The sequence below is a fragment of the Ictidomys tridecemlineatus genome, chromosome 3 (genome assembly GCF_052094955.1).
Source record: "Ictidomys tridecemlineatus isolate mIctTri1 chromosome 3, mIctTri1.hap1, whole genome shotgun sequence".
In the NCBI taxonomy this organism is placed as follows: Eukaryota; Metazoa; Chordata; class Mammalia; order Rodentia; family Sciuridae; genus Ictidomys; species Ictidomys tridecemlineatus.
In genome coordinates this window covers 40893813-40914381 of record NC_135479.1, presented here as the reverse complement: position 1 = coordinate 40914381, position 20569 = coordinate 40893813, and the positions used below count along the sequence as shown (strand labels likewise).

The 20569-nt window shown below is 33.7% G+C and overlaps 1 protein-coding gene across 12 annotated transcripts in view; it reads left to right on the top strand.

The window, feature by feature from the left end:
• Nucleotides 1–20569, top strand: part of Nf1 (neurofibromin 1) — a 252535-nt gene that overhangs the window by 54063 nt on the left and 177903 nt on the right. For all 12 annotated transcript variants that reach the window (XM_078042513.1, XM_078042508.1, XM_078042507.1 and 9 more), the window contains 6 exons: nt 868–951; nt 4188–4378; nt 11468–11574; nt 15561–15628; nt 15846–15921; nt 16648–16805. In XM_078042513.1, the coding sequence (XP_077898639.1) occupies nt 868–951; nt 4188–4378; nt 11468–11574; nt 15561–15628; nt 15846–15921; nt 16648–16805 (684 nt within the window). The remainder of the gene's footprint in view (nt 1–867; nt 952–4187; nt 4379–11467; nt 11575–15560; nt 15629–15845; nt 15922–16647; nt 16806–20569) is intronic.

Genomic DNA, 20569 nt, shown 5'->3' with positions numbered 1-20569 from the left:
TTACAAAGAAAATTAAACTTCTCCAAACAAAAAGCACAGGACCTTTTATAAAATTTAAAGTGATTTATCGAAATACACTTAATATTTTGTCATAGCTCTTTTTTTGCACAGTGTATAAGGTACAGTATTGGATTTTGCACAAATGAATACGTGACCATGTTTCTACTTATATGGAAATATTTTAATATTTGGGACCCTTTTCAAAATAAAAGAAAAAAATCCAAACAATATTATGACAATGGTGTTCATTTATTGCTTACTAAATAAATTATATTGTGGAAACCATAGTCTTTTGTTACTAAATAAGTAGTGTAGCATTCAGTTTGAGGATGGTGAATGTTTAAAATTCACTGTAATTGGTGCAATAACATTTTATTACTTAAAGAATTAAGACTTTTTTGGAATTAAAATATGGTTAAATCGTCAAAATTCAGATATAGATCTCTAAATCATACATATTTCTAAAGCCTAAATATATCAACATCTTTTATTGTTTTAAAGCCAATGCATACTCTAAAAAATACCCACATTTCTGTTTGCCTGAGAATTCATTTTGTATGAGAATTAGGAAAAAATAAAAAATAACAGAATAGGGTATAAACTGGGAGATAAAATGGAAGGGTATTGGTTTTTTTTCTTTTTTAATTTTTTAGTTGTAGAAGGACACAATATTTTATTTATTTTCATGTGGTGCTGAGGATCAAACTCAGTGCCTCACATGTGCTAGGTAAGCGCTCTACCACTGAGCCACAACCCCAGCCACCTATTGGTTTTTCTTGATACTCAGTCCCTCACTTTTTAGAAGTGTGCTGATTTGTAGTAGAGAATGACGACTAACTTTTATGTTTTGAATATCTTTTCTTTTAGAGAATATTTGGAGAAACTGCAGAAAAAAATTTATATCTCTCTCAGTTGATTATATTGGATACACTGGAAAAATGTCTTGCTGGAGTAAGTAAATCTACTCTTATATAGGGAGGTTTTGTGCCTTCAGACTTGGAATGATCTGTGTGCCACAGTATAGGTGTGTACAAAGAGAACACACATGACCTTTTTTTCTTAAGACAAATGAATGTACATTTTGTTAAGATAGCTGACCTGGTGGTGCAGATAATTTTCAACAGAAAATTATTCTCTTGTATTTTATAAATTAAATAGATATTGTTTACTTACAAGTGTTAATTTTGAGCTAGATATCTGTCTCAGGATTTTTAGAAAATATTTTTTAATAAAGAGATTGCTATTTAATTTAATGAATTTTTCAGATATTGTAGGCCTGTGGCAATGTGAAGCTGTGAAAAAATATACTTCAGAAGACCAAGGGTAATCTTATTTTCCCTCCTGCATGAATATGGTTTGTTTAATTATTTATTGTTAGGTGGGACTTGAACCCAGGAGTGCTCTATTACTGAGCTATAACCTCATGTTTTTAATTTTTGAGACAGGGTCTTGCTAAGTTGCTGAGGCTGGCCTTGAACTCTATGTTCCTCCTGCCTCAGCCTCCTGAGTTGCTAGGTATGCACCATTGCACCTCTCTTGAATATGGTTTTAATACTCTGCTATACAAATCTATATAAGAGCTTGAAAATTGAATTTATCCTATTGAGAACAGATAGATATTACCTTAAGAATTCTTGTTTTGTGTAAACACGCTCATATATAATAGTTATGTGGAGGATTAGTTGAGAACCAAATCATTTTTTTCAGGTTTCTTCTAAGTAGTTTTCTCAGTATATTTCAACCCTGATTTAATTTGAACTTTTCCAAAATATTTGTTGTGTAATGCAGAGTATTTCTGTTCTTCCATAACTTTAGTTTTTCTTGGAACATTGGTTGGAGTTTACATAATACATAAACTATATACTTCCTTTTAAAGATCTTTCTGTTCCACATATATTGGAATTAACTTCTTATTCTCTCTGCCTTTGGTACAGAATTTCAGATTTTGTTTTGATTTAGAATGGCTTCTATCTTCCACTTTTGTTACAGTTTTCTATAGTAAACCTAAAGGGAAAGAACTTTGATACACGGGGACTAATTGTGTGACTCAGAAGTATTTGGAAAGGGGTAGAGTATTCAGTAGGGAATTAAAAAGAAAATAATTATATTCATACAACTGTGTTTTCTCAGGGAAGCTCTGTAGGTTACAAAATCTAAGCATAATATTCTAAACTCTTTTATTAGCTGTTGGCCATATTCCAGAATTGTGGGACAGTTGATAAGTTTTCAACTGAAACTCAAGGCCAGCTGGTTGTTTTAGCTTGGTTTCTTCTGTTAATTTGTGCTAATGCTATCATGCATTTGTAAAATGAAGGGAAAGTGCAAAAGCTCTGTTATGTAGGGTGATCAAAATGGGAAGGTTGGCAATTTTTAAACTTCTGAATCAATTCTTTGTAGCAGTCTTGTTACTTTGATTTAAAATTACCAGTACATCAGCTACACTGTGATTGAATGGGGTCCCAGAGAGGTTTATTGCTTTTTTAGTTCTACACCTTCCTCCATTAACATTTGTAATAGATAAGTAATATTATTGGCCCTTGGTTGATTTAATTCTCTTTGTGGATAGTCTAATTGAAATGCTATTAACTGGTTATGTTGTAACTTGTATAATGTATAAAATATATATTTCCTTGCCTTATTGTGCTATTGAAAACATTTAAATTTGTTTGTTAAATATGTGTGTGTGGTGGTGAACTACATCTCCAGTCTTGTATAACTTGTTTTGTTTTCTTTTCCTTTAGTTGTACAGGTCTGGGAATGTAGTTCAGGAGTAGAGCACTTGCTTAGCATGCAGAGGGCCCTAGTTTTAATTCCTACCACTTCAAAAAAAGCAAAAGCCAAACAAAAAATCCAAGTGTGGGGATATAGCTCAGTTGGTAGAGTGTTTACCTCCGTGCACAAGGCTCTGGGTTCAATCCTCAGCATCATGCGCGCCCGCGCGCACACACAACACACACACACACACACTCACACTCCAAAGACCTATTCATATTATGGAATAGTTGGCTTTTCTTGATTTTTATGGTGGCTTCTTCATTTATTTATTTTACAACTTTATTTTTCCCTCTAATAATATCTTGTTAATGTCTTCCTAAGTTTGATTTTCATTTTTAGATCAAATTAAATTGAGGCCTTTAAGGAGAATGGAGCCTGCAAATACATTATTTATCGTATAAGTTGTTGGAATAGCTAAGTGACAGATAATACTTGCCAATATCATACTATGATTAAAATTTTGTGGAGTCTGAGGAATCTTATTGCATATAAATATTATTCCAAAGATATAATACTTTTTCAACTTTCATTGTAGTTTCAACATTGGCTTCATTAGCCTATAAATAATAAATAGACATTATAAAAATTTTGCAAATTTATGAGAAATCTATGTATTTACTGTTTATATATTTCAGTGTATCTGTCACTGAAAGCTTTTGGATTACAGTTGTACAGGATGTGGCACACAATTATATAAAATTTCATTCTTTGTTATCCTGCGCAGTATTGGCAAGATTTTTATATGTGTATGGATACCAAAACATTATGTGAAATAGTGATAGTGATGTGGAACAGTTTATTTTCAGGCTGGCTTATCTGTTTGGTTGTTCACAAAGTAGACATTTACTTTACAAGGTAAAGACCTCAGTGTTAACACCAATGTTATCAAATATAATTTTAACCTACAGGAGACCACCTAATGTTATGTACTTCTTTATTTATTTTTGGTACTTGGGATTGAACTCAGGGGCACTTGACCACTGAGCCACATCCCCAGCCCTATTTTGTATTTTATTTGGAGATAAGGTCTTACTGAGTTGCTTAGCACCTTCCTTTTGCTGAAGTTGGCTTTGAACTAGTGATCTTCCTGCCTCAGCCTCCCGAGCATAAGTGTATATGCATGTGTGCACACACATGGAATCAGTGAGGATGGATGGACGGTTGGACTATAATTATGGCATGAAAAATGGAACCATCTTCTTTTATTATAGTATCATAAATAGATGTAGCAACTATGAAACATTAACAATTATCGAATATAGGTGATGGCTAAATGATTGTTTATTAGTCTATCAGCTCTTCTGTATGTTTGAGAAATTTTCCTAAAAGCAAATGTAAAATTTAAGCAAATTTTAAAATAGCAAATGTAAAAATTAAGAAAGTTTTAGAATTATGTGATTTTTTTATTTTAGCAACCAAAGGACACAATGAGATTAGATGAAACAATGCTGGTCAAACAGTTGCTACCAGAAATCTGCCATTTTCTTCATACGTGTCGTGAAGGAAACCAACATGCAGCTGAACTTCGAAATTCTGCTTCTGGGGTTTTATTTTCTCTCAGCTGCAACAACTTCAATGCAGTCTTTAGTCGCATTTCTACCAGGTTAGTGTGTAAATCATGTAGGACTATTAAAGTAATATGAATTTTAGAAGTCTTTTTTTCCTTGTCTATGTAAAAATAAAAAACGAACAGAAATGAACTTTTTCTGGGTTTTTGTAGATATTTTATACATTAATGTCTTGACAATTTAAATTATATTGTAATATTGATGTGTGCAGATAGATAATCAGAGTATTGTTATAAACATGAAGGTCTGAATCTTAGGAAAAGCTATCTTCCATGGCCAGGAATTTTCTTTTCCTGTGTTTTGGAGATGTGGGTGGTAGGGATTGAACCCAGACCTTAAGTATGCGTATGAGGTGTCCTTGAGATACCTCCCAACCCCAGGCCATTTCTTTTAAATACTAGATATGAATTTTTGACTTTTTTGGGGACATATTCCTTTAAAGGAAATTATTGTCAGTTGGAATAATTGATAATAAAATTCTAATGATCTCACAGCTGTGCTCCTTATCACAGGATTATAGTCAATAAAAAATAAAAACTTCACAAAAACCCAAGCAAACAGAAGAACAACGAAGTAATTGTGAAGTAAAATCCTCCAGAAAGTGAAGTTTTAAATGTACATAAATGGTCCCATTTATTATTTATAGTATATGCTATGCTGTCTTATACTCATGATAACTCTGAAAGATTGGTGATATTTCCCATATTTTATAGGTATGCAACTCAGTACTCCCCAAAAGTTAAGGTAATGTGCCAAATAATGGAGGATCCAGATTTTCTAAGTTAGGCCGGCTTCTGAATCTATGTTAATTTCATTATTTTAGCCACATTTTGATGAGATTATTTTCATAATACATAGGTCTATGCTTTAAAAAATATAATTTAAGCCCTTATTGATAATTCAAACTCATCATTGTGAGCATTAGTTGTGATATGTTGTGAATGTGGAAATGGGATAAAATTTTGACTTTGGGATAAAATTATTACTCAAAGTAGTAACCCTCAAACTTGCTTTCATGAAAATGATATGCTTTTCTCATGCACGTAAAGTCAAATAGGTTCTTAATTCAAGTAAGAAGTACAAAAGAAATCACATATAGACTTGGTGAATCAAAAACTAATAGAGAAAAAAAAAAAACCTGTTTCTTTTTGGTGCCTGTATCTTTGACTTGTCAGTATTGTGCAAACAAGTGGACTAGTCAGATTCACTCATTCTTTTGTTGTTCTTTAGCAAATATAAATGAGAATATACATCATAGTTTGAAAATTTGTCCTGTGGTATTTTGGGGGAACTGACTGACTTCAAAATTCCTTCTTTCCTTTCTTTTTCTTTTCCCCCTTCCCTCTTTCCTTCACTCTCTCCTTCCCTCTCTCCCTCTCATCCTCCCTTCCTTCCTTTAGAATCCAACCCAGGGCCTTGCACATGCTAAGCAAGAGCTCTACCATTGACACACCTCTAACCTCTCTGTAATCATTTTAATAAAAAATGACTTTCTTATGATGCTAGGGCAGTGATATTTTTCAACCTCAAGAAAATACTTGGTCAAAAGAAAATTAAAATTTATTTAATGATATGTTATTGATAATCTTGGGTAATGTTTATATGATAGAAAGATATTTCATGAACTCTATATAGAGAATTCACAATTTGTATTCTGAGTAAATAATACACTAATTGTATCAGCAAGGTAAGAAACACTTCAGGAATAGGAGATTGAAAAGTTATAAAAGAACAAAATCCCATTTTATTTTGATGACTACCAGACCAGCCCTACTTTTGAAAAAAATCTCAAATATTAAAGGTAGAAAATGATCACTACAATGTTTTGGTCTACCCAGGTATAAATTGCATTATAAAACACAGCAAATGTGCCTGTTTTGAAAACCCTGGAAATCTTCTGGATCTTCTGGCCACCAAAGGTTTTCTTTTATGGGATTTTGCAGCATTAGCACATGTAAAAATAGACAGCTTTTATTTCCTGAATCTCGTTTACTGTGCCATAATAGAAATTAGCTGTCCAAAATTTCATTAGCATGTGGGGACAGACTAATTAGAAATGGAATCTATGAAATAACGTGTTTCATTGGACTTTTCATGTAGTTAGTGCCAGAAATAGGAGTTAATCTTATTGGAGGACCACTCACCCAAAAGCCATTATGAAGTCTAATTTAGGTGGGGACACCTTAGCAAGACATTACTAAATAACATTATCTTTGAAGCTAAGTTTTATAATATTTCATATGTAATGGATGAATTAATATCATGAAAATGTTTTATGTTTCACAATTCTCCTTGTCAACACATGTTTCTCTTTTAAAAAAGATTGCGTTTCTTTATTTTCTTCTTCCCCTTTTTTTTTTTTTTTGAGGTGGGGTTTTGTTGTGTTTCCAGATTGGTTTCAAATTTATGGGCTCAAGCAGTCCTCTTGAGTAGCTGAGACTACAGGCTCATACCACCATACCTGGCTCTTAAGATCGCTTTCTGTATTTCTGTTTTTGTCTTTAAGATCTTAAGATAGTTTCATTATTCTGCTAAAGCAGCCAATATTCTGTGGTTCATAGTACTCATCTAGAAGAGTAGCTGATTTTGCAGAATTACTCTGTGACTGCACCAGATCTAGTTGTTTTGTTATGGGAATACCCTTTAGACTGTGTAATTTGATATATCATCAGAAGAATATTCAATGACTTTAAAAAGTTATTTTGTTCTTTACAATTTACTATATAGTTCTTTACAAATCTTTTTTTATTGTTTCTTATTTCTAATATTTTTGATTTTTTTTTCAATTCTTTAATCATTTAAAACACTTACATTTTTTTTCTCTCTCTCTCTCTCTTTCTCTCTCTTTTTTGGTACCGGCGATTGAACCCAGGGGTGCTTAACCACTGAGCCACATCCCCAGCCCTTTTTTATATTTTATTTAGAGACAGGGTTTGCTGAGTTGCTTAGGGCCTCACTAAGTTGCTGAGGCTGGCTTTGAACTTGTGATCCTTCTGCCTCAGTCTCCTGAGCTGCTGGGATAATAGGTTTGTGTCACTTTGCCTGGTTTATATTTTCTTTTTAACATTGTTAAATTGCATATTTGTGTGTGCTCATTCTCATTCATAGTGAATTGTTTCCTCTCTGTATTGTAATCTTTGATTGCAAACTTATTTTCTGTAGTATGGCCTGTATTTTTATTGGGAATCTTGTAGCCTTGGTCTCTGAGAGTGTTCAAGTGATAGTTTTGCATTTGCTTTTGCCAAGTGCCCAGCTTTAGACCTACTAATTGTTTATTTTTGTTAATCTCTCAGCCCCAGACTGTATGGGTAGTGTAAAATTGAATCCAAACCCTTATTAACAACTCTGGGTGACTTTTTATTTTATTTTTTGTAGTTGTGTGTGGGCAGTATGCCTTTATTTTATTAAATTTTTTTTAGTTGTAGGTGGACACAATTCCTTTATTTTATTTGTTTATTTTTATATGGTGCTAGGGATCAAATGCAGTGCCTCACGCATGCTAGGCATGCGCTCTACCACTGAGCCACAACCCCAGCCCTTATTTGTTATTTTTATGTGGTTCTAAGGATCAAACCCAGTGCCTCTCACATGCTAGGTAAGTTCTCTGCTACTGAACTACAGCCCCAGCCCTCCAGGTGACTTTTTTTCACCTACCTGTAGTGTTGACAGAACAAATAAACTTCCTATGCAAGAAGGTTTTTGTTTTTGTTTTTTTTCCTAAAGGAGAGTGTATTCCTTTCTAGTTTATGTTTTATGCAGGACTCTATTTTCTAATTCTTGTATTATTAGAGTACAAAATTTTATATTCTTGTCTTTCTGAATGTTTGAGTGATAGATTTTCCACAGTTCATTTCTTTTATTCAGACTATCCTTTGTTTGATTTCTCTGCTTCAGAAATGTTTAAATATCACAAAGATATCCCTTCTCATAGCAATAATTGAACTATAAAACGAGTTAAACTTTCTTCCATTTTCAACAACCAATCCACTTTTCAAAAGTTAGTGTTGCTGAACTATTAGGGTATGTTTCCTAAGGAACCATACTTCATATTTATAGGTTATTTGCAGTAGCAGCTGTGGAGTTTTAACATATAAGTAAGTATTAAGGACCTTTTTGTTCCCAGTCTGAGCTACCATGCTTTTCTTACTCTAATGATATGAAATACTTTAGGGTAAGTGCTTAGAATAAATTTTTAAAAATTATTTTTAATACCTTTATTTTATCAATTTATTTTTTTAATGTGGTGCTGAGGATGAAATTCAGTGCTTCACATGTGCTAGGTAAGCACTCTACCACTGAGCTATAATCCCAGCCTAGAATAAATTTAATGTTAGCTATAGGCTAATTTAGGCTAAGGTGAGTCAAAGAAGAATATGAGAAAGAAGAAGAAGGATTGATTCTATTAACTCAAGATTTAATGTGATGATTAATAAGTTAGTTTTAAACTGTACTAAAATGGTTAAAATTCAAATTGTAATTATGAATAAGCCCATATAGTATTTGTGGTTTTCTGCTGTCTTTTTGATGCATTTATAAAAAATTAGTAATTCCATTTTGATGACTGTTAATGGAAATAATGAGTATGCTTTATTAAATAGCACAGTGCAATAGATTAGTGATACCAGCTTTACAAATCTGAATCCTGAGAAATGGAAATTGTCTAATCCTTTCTATTTAGCCTTAAGGGGATTTTAGAGTTTTAAAATACCTACATTTTTGTTAAGTGTTAAATTTTTCTACATTGTGATAACTTTATATTCAATATAAGGGAAGTTTGGGGTTTAGAAATATTCCTCTCTTTATATGCTTACTTACATTCTACTGTAGAAGAGGGATATAATTAAATAATCATGAACACATGTACAGATTGTAAAAAGTACAATGAAAAAAAAGGACTGTTTTTGAATATAAGATAAATGTGTCTTGTGACCTATAGGTAAAGTATTCATGTTTCTGGTTAGTATTAAATAGAAGTTAATAAAATTAAACTTTTTTTTTTACTTATAACTTGAAATAGGAATTTGTAGAGCTTTTCATTGTGAGAAACATAAAGCACATAAACAGAACAGCATTTAAATCTTATTTGAATAAATTCAGGTATATTTGGTGGGGGCATAGGAATATAGATGGTACTATGTAATTAGTTTTGCATCACATCAAGAAATGTCTTATCCCACTTTTAGTGTTATTATTCACTTTTGGTTGTAGATGTTCTCAGTATTATCCATTGTGAAGCTGCCCATAAAATTTTTACCTACTGCTTCATTGATGACTGCAAAATGGCAGTTTCTTATTTTATCATTCATTCATTTTTTTTTATACTGGGAATTGAACCCCACGAGTGCTTTACCAGTAAGCTATGTCCCTGATCCTTTTTATTTTTTATTTTAAGTCAGAGTTTTGCTAAGTTGCTCAGACTGGTCTGGTATGTGTGATTCTCCTGCATCAGCCTGCTGAGTTACTGGGATTATAGATATGTGACACCCACTGTGTCCAGCTTGCCCTTTCTTTCTTTCTTTCCTTTGGGAACCCAGGTTTACCACTGAGCTATGGCCCCAGCCCTTTTTATTTTGAGACAAGGCCTCACTAAATTGCTTAGGGTCTTGCTAAATTTTGGAGCTGGCCACAAACTCGTGATACTCTTGTTTCAGCCTCCTGAGTCACTGGGATTACAAATTCGTGCTGCCATACCTCTTTCTCTCTTTCTCTCTCTCCCCCCCCCCTTCTCCCCCTCTCTCCCTCCCCCCCCCTTCTCCCCCTCTCTCTCCCTCCCTCCCTTGGGGTTGAGGTTGTGGCTCAGTGGTAGAGCACTTGCCTCACATGTGCAAGGCCCTGGGTTTGATCCTCAGCACCAAGTACAAATAAAAAAAATAAGGGTATTGTGTCCAACTACAACTAAAAATAAATATTAAAAAGAATTTAACTTTTATTTTTTATATTTATTTTTTTATGTGGTACTTAGGATCAAACTCAGAGCCTCACCTGTGCTAGGCATGCGCTGTACCACAGAGCTACAACCCCCCACCTCTCAGCCTTGCCTTGTGATGCTGGAGATTAAACCCAGGGTATTTACATTAAATTTTGGTTCTTGTAAAATATTTTTCCTTTATTATTTATACTGTTTATCTTGTATTATGGTCTGCATAGATAATGCAGGATTGAAACTTGACTCTGAATGTTCATTTTCAGAGTAAGTTGGCATTCTACAGTGGTAAAAGATTACCCATAAGTTTTTATTCTTTTTCAGTATTACCACATGGATTTTTATTTATTGTATATATTTCAGTTGTCATAAACATAATTCTTTCGATGCTCAAATTTCCTCATTTTTGACAGCAAGAAGATAATTTAAGTTCATACCTGTATAGTTTACAAGGTGACTCTGACAGTGGTACTGGTTTTCTTGTTTTCAGGCTCAAGGTGACTAAAGCTTATCTTGAACTTTTCCTGCCCTAATCCTGAAATTAACTAATTTTCCCAAGGACCCTGGGCTAAAAGTAGGAAATATCATTTAGATAACTCAATCTTAAAGACAGGGATACTAATTTTCTTAGATTTCATGGTTTCTTTTATCATGTCCCATTTTTGTAAGAAATATCACCCCCCACCCTCCCCCCACCCCCCGGTAATTCAGGAGGCTAAGACAGGAGAATTATAAATTGGAGGACAGCCTGGGCAATTTAGTGAGACTCTATCTTAAAAGCTAAAAAGGGGGCTGGGGATGTGGCTCAAGCGGTAGTGCGCTCGCCTGTCTTGCGTGCGGCTCGGGTTGGATCCTCAGCACTACATACAAACAAAGATGTTGTGTCCGCCGATAAAATAAAAAAAATAAATATTAAAATTCTCTCTCTCCTCTCTCTCTCCCTCTCTCACTCTTTCTAAAAAAAAAAAAACAAACTAAAAAATAAATATTAAAAAAAGAAAAACTAAAAAGGGTTGGGGCTGTAGCTTGATGGTAATGCCCCTGGGTTCAATCCCCAGAATGGGAGAGGATGGATATTTATTTTGCTATTTATAAAAGTCTTTAATCTTATAAACTTGCCACTTGATAAAGAATCTGTTGAATTTGAAATTTTGGAAAATCCTAACACTTAAATTGATTAATCTTGTTTTTTACTTCTCAGATTACAGGAATTGACTGTTTGTTCAGAAGATAATGTTGATGTCCATGATATAGAATTGTTACAGTATATTAATGTGGATTGTTCAAAATTAAAACGACTCCTGAAGGGTAAGTTTAAATGTATGTTATATCTTGAAATTAATCACTGTGGGTCAAAACTCAGTATTATGAATGTTCTAAATGTCCTAATTGTGTTTGATTAGAACATCAAAGTGAGTTTAATAATTCAAATATTCTTATAGAATGGCTCAGTAATACATAAGGTTTACTCATTTTTGAACCTTTAAAAATAACATGGTAGAGAAAAGTAGTATCTTAAATCTTGGCAATGGAAAGTTTTCTTTAGCTATATTTTTTTGCTTTTTATAAAGAGAAAGGGTGTTGTTTAATTTTTCTGGAATTTGATCTCTTTTAAAGGCTGGCTATAGATTATAGAAGTTATCTAGTTGTAGTGCTTAAGGATAGATGATAGTTTTTAGCAGTATATCAAAGCTTCATTGCAAAAAGGAACCAAGAGATTGTGATTTTATGCTGAGAAGAGAAATTGAGCCAGGGAACTTATTTCTGACATTTCTGTCTTCCTTCCTTCCTTCCTTCCTTCCTTCCTTCCTTCCTTCCTTCCTTCCTTCCTTCCTTCCTTCCTTCCTTCCTTCCTTCCTTCCTTCCTTCCTTCCTTCCTTCCTTCCTTCCTTCCTTCCTTCCTTCCTTCCTTCCTTCCTTCCTTCCTTCCTTCCTTCCTTCCTTCCTTCCTTCCTTCCTTCCTCTCTCTTTCTCTCTCTCTCTCTTTCCATTTTAGTTGTCAATAGACCTTATCTATCTATTTATCTATGCATTTTTTTATGGTGCTGAGAATCAAACCCAGTGCCTCACAACCCCATCCCTGACATTTCTGTTCTCATCTTTCTGTTTTTTTTGTGTGTGTGTTTTTCTTGGTCCTGAGGATAGAACCCAGGGACTATTAACTACTGATCCAATCCCCAGCCCTTTTTATTTTTTATTTTGAGATAGGGTTTTGCTAAGTTTCTTAGGGCCTTGTTAAGTTGTTGAGGCTGGCCTTGAGTTTGTGACACTTCTGCCTGAGCCTTCCAAGTCACTGGGATTACAATCAAACACCACCATGCCTGGCTCAGTTTTCATCTTTCTTACTGGTTAGCTTTACAAAGTTTCTTAACCTTTCATTGCCTAATTTTGCCTTCCTATAGGACATGCCTGAAATGTAAGTTTTAAGTTTTCAGAAATACTTTATACAACTATATTGATTGAAATAAACTGTTAGAAGGAATTGAGAAAATTTATAATCAGTGAAGTGTTAATGTAAATCAAATATCAATGAGCATTATTTATTAACTGAATATGAATGTCTAAGTTTAATTTCACAATTTAGTTTTAGATATTATTGAACCCTGGATAATTTAAATGCATAACTCATAGAAACTTTGTATCTTGCTGAAGGTATTATCAAACAGTGTTTTTAACACCTGATTTAAGAGTGAGGAGATTGAGTTAAATTAACTTCAAAAACCTCACCATTTAGCTGTGGGGAGCCATTCTTACACGTGACTGGGCGACTCCCCGTTTGGGTCTGAGGCCTTCTGGCTGTGTCAGAACTTTCCCAGCCCTCTCCTGATGAGAGAACCGGTCTGTGTGGGGGTGTGACTGACCACTGACCCCAGGGGCCCAATCACTGACCCTGACCTTGGAGTGCGGGGGGGGGGGGGGGGGGCGGCCCTCAACCTTCATTGGATGGAATTCTCCCCTGAATTTCTTGTTCCCCAATAAAAGGCTACTCCCTGGCGTGCTCCCCCTCTCTCTCTCCTGCTAGCCCTGAGTAATCCTTGCTGCCCTGCGGGGCGGTTAGAGGTGGGAACCAGAGAGGGGAGCCCTCTCGGACCTGGCAATAGAAATAAGGTAACTGAGTCTGTGTGTTTTATTTCGGTCTCTGCTAGCTAACTTTTATGCCAAGAACCTCATTAATGAAACCATTGCGCTGGCCGCATGGTGGAATTGGCGCCCAACGTGAAAGATAAGAAAAACATTATCTTTCGAATTGGATTTTATATAATTTTATATAATTAAAGAGAACTATGAATTACGGTAAAAAAAAGGTAAAGTTGATGAATATAGGAAGGCAAAAATGTATAATGGTATTATTTGGAAATCAAAGGAGGACAGGACAAGGAAAATTCAAGGGGTACATTTAAAAACTGTTTTAGGATCAAGTTACTCATTAGCAAGTCTATAAAAATTCAAATTAAATGATTCTTCAGATAAGAACTTGAAGACCCATGTTTATCTTATCTATTTATGTAAATGTAATAAAAACTGGTATTTCTTCATTAAAAATCCATAGAAGTTTTTGTCAAGGGACTGTTAAGGTAAAATAGATTTCAGAAGGGTCATCTTTCCCAGATAAATTTTTTTCTTTTTGGTACATTGTGGAGGATAAATTTATAGAAGAAAAAAAATAAAATTGCAATATATTTATATGAAGTAATATTTGATCTTACATGCATTAAAACTGCAACCTACTATTTTGAATAAATTAGCAACATTTTTAAAATGAGCATGTTTAATGATAGTAAGGATGTGACTAATGTACTTTGATATGCTTCTTGATAGGAGTGCCATTTGGTCCAACCAAAGCATCTTGGGAGAATTTATCTTGGACCTTAGAAAGGATTCATCTCTACCACCAGACACTTTTATTTTTAGATATTTGTTTACATTAAAGATATAGTCAATAATATTGAAAAAGCTTTGGATATAAACATTTTTTACTATCATTTTTAATACATTTGGAAATAAAGGTACAACTTAAATATTTATATAACCTCTGACTTAATTCAGTGACTTTAATATCTGGAGAGAAGGCAAAAGAAGCCCAATTCAGTCACGTAATAATTGGTAACTATAGACATACAGTTTGGACAACTGTAATATTCTGGAGGCATTAAGATTTTGAAAGAACTAAATATATTAAAAAGAACTAATAGTTAATACTCCAGAGTCATCAAAAATACCTATGAAGTATGTTTTTTTTTTTTTTGATACCTAGGGGCAATTTACCACTGAGCTACTTCCCCAGCTTTTTTAATTTTAAGACAAGGTCTTGCTAAATTGCTTAGAGCCTTGTTAAATTGCTGAGGCTGGCCTCAAACTTGCAATCTTCGTGCCTCAGCCTCCCAGGTCGTTGGGATTATAGGCATGTGTGCACCATGCCTAATTCCTATGAAGAATTTTCAAAAAATTTGAGGTTATTTTGTAGAGTAAGAAGATTAATTTTGACATGGCTAATATGACCTCAGTTATGTTAAATTTATTTGTCTTATACATGCAAAAGAACGGGGGTAGAAGAAAATTTACCAAACTGTTGATTATGATTGTCTCTGTATGGTAGAATCGGGGACTATGTTTCAACTTTCGCTTAAGCTATTGTGTATTTAAAAAATTTCCACAATGACCGTGTGTTTTTACTTTTTAAAAAAGCAAAAGCAATTTTTTTATAAAGTTTCTTTTTTTTAATTTTATTTTTAAGAGAGAGAGAATTTTAATATTTATTTAGTTTTTTTTATTTTTTAATTTTTTTTAGTTTTTGGCAGATACAACATCTTTCTTTGTATGTGGTGCTGAGGATCGAACCTGGGACGCATGCATGCCAGGCGAGCGTGCTACCGCTTGAGCCATATCCCCAGCCCCGAAAGCAATTTTTAAAAAATAAAAGACATGGGCTGGGTTTGTGGCTCAGCGGTAGAGCACTCACCTAGCATGTGCAAGGCCCTGGGTTTGATCCTTAGAATCACGTAAAAATAAATAAATAAAATAAAGGTATTGTGTCCAACTATAACTAAAAATAAAAAAAGAAAAAACACAGGGAAACATAACTTGAAGTTGAAGGCATGTTTGCTTCAATTTAGTTTTGTCTTAACAAATAACTAGTAGGTTTGAAGTTACTATTAATTGTCTTTACATTCTTTATAAATAATCCTGGGGCAAAAATAGTATGTGAAAAAAAGGTTGTTTTTGCTAGTATCTCTGAACTGTATTTGTGTTAATTAAATAATCTAGAGCTAACTAAAAAAAATTTTCCCCCACAGAAACAGCATTTAAATTTAAAGCCCTAAAGAAGGTTGCACAGTTAGCAGTTATAAATAGTCTGGAAAAGGTAAGAAAACGTTTTGGTATTAAAATTTTGGTTTGGGTTACAAATGTTGCTGCCTTTAGTATTTTGAATAAAAAAATCATGACTCGAGTGATAGTTTCACATTAATTTTTAGAAAGAATGCATTATAATATTTTTATGAAGAAATTAGAAGTTTGTGGCATTTACTTTATGAAGAAAAGTTCACTGCTTCATATAAACATGTTTTGTTTTTTTGTAGGCCTTTTGGAACTGGGTAGAAAATTATCCAGATGAGTTTACAAAACTTTACCAGATTCCACAGACTGATATGGCTGGTAAGGTTAACATCAATTTTGTTTTCTTTTAAATTCTTTCTTAGGAGATGAAAACCTGTTGCTTTTTAAGTTACTTTTTAAAAAAGGAGCTTTTATATCTTCTACTATCAACTGATATCAAATAGGAAATACTGTTTTTCTCTAATATTTCTAAATTACCTCTAATCCTTTTCCTTTGAGCAAATAAAAAAATTTGAAATGAAGCTTTAATCTTTAAAGTTAATTGGATAATTGATGGCTACTGTTGATGGCTGTTAGAGAGAAGCACCTTTTTTGTGTGTTGTAAAGCCATATTTTGTTTTTACAGATGTGTATATAAAGTAATTATACTGTTTTTACCTGTGAGGTAGGAATTCATTGGATACAGCTGCATGGCAGAGAATATAGACTCCTGGGAAATTTTGGTAATTCTCTTTGGGAAGGTGTCCAATTTTTGTAGGTTGGGTACATTGCAGTTTGCATAAGGCCCTGTACATTGAGACAAAACACAAGATCAGTCATTGTGAAATGTCAATTTTTTTCTTGGATGGATCAAGATAGCTCTTCTAACACATGGGAAATTTAACAGTTCTTATTGGCTTATGTGAATGAATTTGTGTAATGGCTTAAATTAATTTCCAAGTTTATCTCTTTAAATGTGGCCTTTGGGTTTTTGGATAGTGCTAACTTTTAATGCCAGCAATTATTTTTCTCACATAATAATGTCATTTAATATTTTTCATGTAGAGTGTGCAGAAAAACTCTTTGACTTGGTGGATGGTTTTGCTGAAAGCACCAAACGTAAAGCAGCAGTTTGGCCACTACAGATCATTCTTCTTATTTTATGTCCAGAAATAATCCAGGATATATCTAAGGATGTGGTTGACGAAAACAACATGAATAAGGTTTGGAGGTCATTTCCATTATGTCCATATGTGAAACAGTTTATTTTACTCAAGGAGTGTATCATTTTTATTTTATCATTATTTATATTTTGGTGGTATTGGGGATCTAACCTAGGGCCTCAGGCATGCCAGTCAAGTGATCTACCGATAAGTTATGCCCCCCAACCCTAGGTTTATCATTCTTTATAATCATTTTAGGTCTCTGTTTGTGACCTTAGTGGAAATATTCTCATACATAATTTTATTTGGAAGAGAAATAAATAATATCATTCAATGATCAAAGACTAAAAACAATCCGTTGGTCTTTTTTTACCAGAGAAGACTAAAGAATAGTTCTGTTACTTTTAAACATGGTTTCTCTAATATTCCCTTCAGGATTTGCCCTACTGGACTTCTCCCCTCCCTCCCTCCCTCCCTCTCTCTCAATATTTTTTTAGTTGTTGATGGACCTTTATTTTATTTATTTGTTTGTTTGTTTATTTATTTATTTATATGTGGTGCTGAGAATTGAAACCAGTGCCTCAGACATGCCAGGCAAGTGCTCTACCACTGAGCCACAGTCTCAGCCCTGTTTTTTTTTTTTTTTTTAAACCAGGGATTGAACCCAGGGTACCATCACTCACTGTGCCACATCCCCAGCCCTTTTTACATGTTTTAAAAATTTGAGACAGGGCCTTGCTAAATTCCTGAGGCTGGCTTTGAACTTGCAATCCTCTTGCCTTAGTCTCTTGAGCTACTGTGATTACAGGCATGCAGCACCAGATAGACTTCGTAATTTTTATAGTATGTTGTTTGCATGTTGTATAGTATGTTGTTTGCATGTTTTTAGGAGTTTGTTCACTTGGTGCTATTGAAATGATCAGGAAACTCAGAACAGTTTTCACAGAGTTTTATTAGGAAGGCAGACTACACATACTGTTTGTATTGAAATTAGCATTATAACAGCTGGTAATTTGAAAAGAATCTTATATTATATATATATATATATATATATATATATATATATATATTTTTTTTTTTTTTTTTAAAGATTTGAGTTGTTAGCATTTTATTTGAAGTTCAAAATGCACTAGTTTTGTAATAGACACTTTTTCCTTTATTGCCATGCCACTTTGGGAGAAATATTCTTAGCTGACTAAATGTGAATGTGCTCTTACATAATTTGGCTATGGATGAAGATGTTCAGAATCAGCTGAATGATTCACTACTTTGCAGAAAAATTGGATAGGGAATTTATTAATTGAGGGGTAAATAAATGAAGTAGGAAATCCTTGAGAGCCTATGAATTTGTGATATTTCTCTTATGTCAATGTCCCAACTTTTGAGGATACCATTTTTCATATTAGATTGTTGGGAGCCTTTCAAAGTAGTGGTTTTATTTTTGTTTGTTTCTATTTATTGGTAAAGTAGAAATAGTTAAAACTACTGTAAGTTCAGTAGTACTCTTAAATGAATTTAAATTTTAGTAATCACAGTTCCAGTTATATCTTTCTATCAGTCTTTCGTATACCTTCTGTGAATTGCTCATTTTTCCATTTAATTTTTGTCTTTTATTGATTTATTGGGTGTGTATACATGTACTTGAGTTCTCTTTATAAACTAATTCATAGACTAAAACTGCAATTTCTGTGTTCAGAGCATTTGTATTTAAAATTTTGAATAGTTCTTACTACTTTTCTATTTCTAAATAGTTGGCAGCAGTTTATTTTTTCACCACACTGAATAAGAAGACCTATTTTTATTACCCCTGCCTAGGCACAGGGGCTGCTGGGGTCCCAACAAACTTTAATTTGGTCCCCTACCCATAGCAGAAATAAGAGTAAATGATATAAAAATGAAAAATGAATTAATGACAGTGGCTAAAACTGGGAAGGTTTAATCTGCCTTTCCCATTCTATAGAAACATTACAGTTTTCTGGTGGGGGGAGTGGGGTACTGGAGATTTAATCCAGTGTTTGGTCTACCACAGAACTACATCCCGAGGCTTTTTTTCTTTTTTCTTTTTTTTTCCAGACAGGGTCTCACTTAGTTACCTAGGCTAGATTTCAACTTGTGATTCTCCTGCCTCAGCCTTCCAAGTCACTTGATTATAGGCGTGTGTGTACTACCACATACAGCAAAACAGAATGGAAACAAAAAGCCAGAAAATACACTTACATATATTTAGGCAGGTTGTGCTTGCTGGCGAGATGTCTTAGTATTCTGGATCTAAGAGTTTTGTTGGCATCAGGGTTTTGGGGGCATTTTCAGCTTACATTCTCATCATGAAATAATGGCTTATAAGAAGCTGGAATGTGAATAGTTTAACAAACAGGTTAGCAGAAAATGGAGAAAAGAAAAACATTTTGGGACTTCTAATTATAAATTGGGTTCATTTATGTTTTCCTGAATCCTTATCAGAACTCCCTATTTTTCAGTCTTCTACATTTTTGACACATGAATAAAACGATACAGTATCTTGATCTCAAGTGTTCTCACTCTCTCTCCTGCTCCTCATAGGGTAAATTATGTGAAATGATGGGTATGTTAATTACCTTGTGATAATCACTTTATTATGTGTATCTAAATATGTTAATACTCATTAAATATATTAAATAATGTATTAAATATATTAAATACTCATTAAATATTTTATTTGCCAATTATATCTCAGGTAAAACTGGAAAAAAAGTCATTCCAAATGAAAGTAAACAATAGATTATTAGCAATGAAATGATATAAATGTGTAAGAATAGAATAATAGCAATGTAATAATGTTAGGAACAGCTGTGCCTATATGTGTGTATATATATTTTAGCATTTATTTCTGTGAATGTAATTCCACATATATAAGTGTCAAAAGCAAGTTACATTCATGGAGGAAATGAAGGTTATATATATCTGTAACATAAAAATAAAGAATTATAAAGACATACCCTTTTTCATTCAAAGATTTATACTCTAGCGCTTATCATACCTTTTCCATAATACCCTAAATTTGAAAGCAACCCAAATGCTCATTAGCTGGTGAATGGATAAACCAACTGTGATAAATTGAGATGATGGAATATTTTTTCAATAATTAAAAGTAAATACTGTGCACTGCCAGGCGTGATGGTGCAAGCTTATAATCCTAGTGTCTTGGAGGCTGAGATAGGAGGATTGTAAATTCAAGGCCAGCCTCAGCAACTTAGCAAGACCTGTCTTGAAATAAAAAAATAAAAAGGACTGGGGTTGTAGCTCAGTGGTAAAGCACCCCTGGTTTCAATTCCCGGTTAACAACAACAACAACAACAATAAAAACCCAGAAAGAAAGAAAAGGAAAATAACTGCTGCCTGGTCAGTGACACATGTCTATAATCCCAGTTACTTGGAAGGCCAAGGCAGGAGGATTCCAAGTTCAAAGCCAGCCTGGGCAAGTCAGTGAGATCGTGTCTCAAAATAAAAAGAAATAAAAGAGGCTGATAATGCAGCTCAGTGGAAGAGCACCCCTGTACCCACTTGTGGGGGAATGGGAAAGGAGAGTAACTACTGTTCACAGAACATGGATGAATCTCAAAAACATGCTAAACAAAGGAAGTCAGACAAAATGACATACTGTGTGATTTCTTTTGTTTTTGATTCCCTTTTTTCTTTCTTCTTGTTGTTGTTGTTATTATTATTATTTTATTATTATTGGTACTGGGGAATGAACCCAGGGGTCCTTTGCTGCTGAGCTACACCCCCAGCCTTTTAAATTTTATTTCTTAATTTTGAGACAGGGTTGCTTATTAGGACCTTGATAA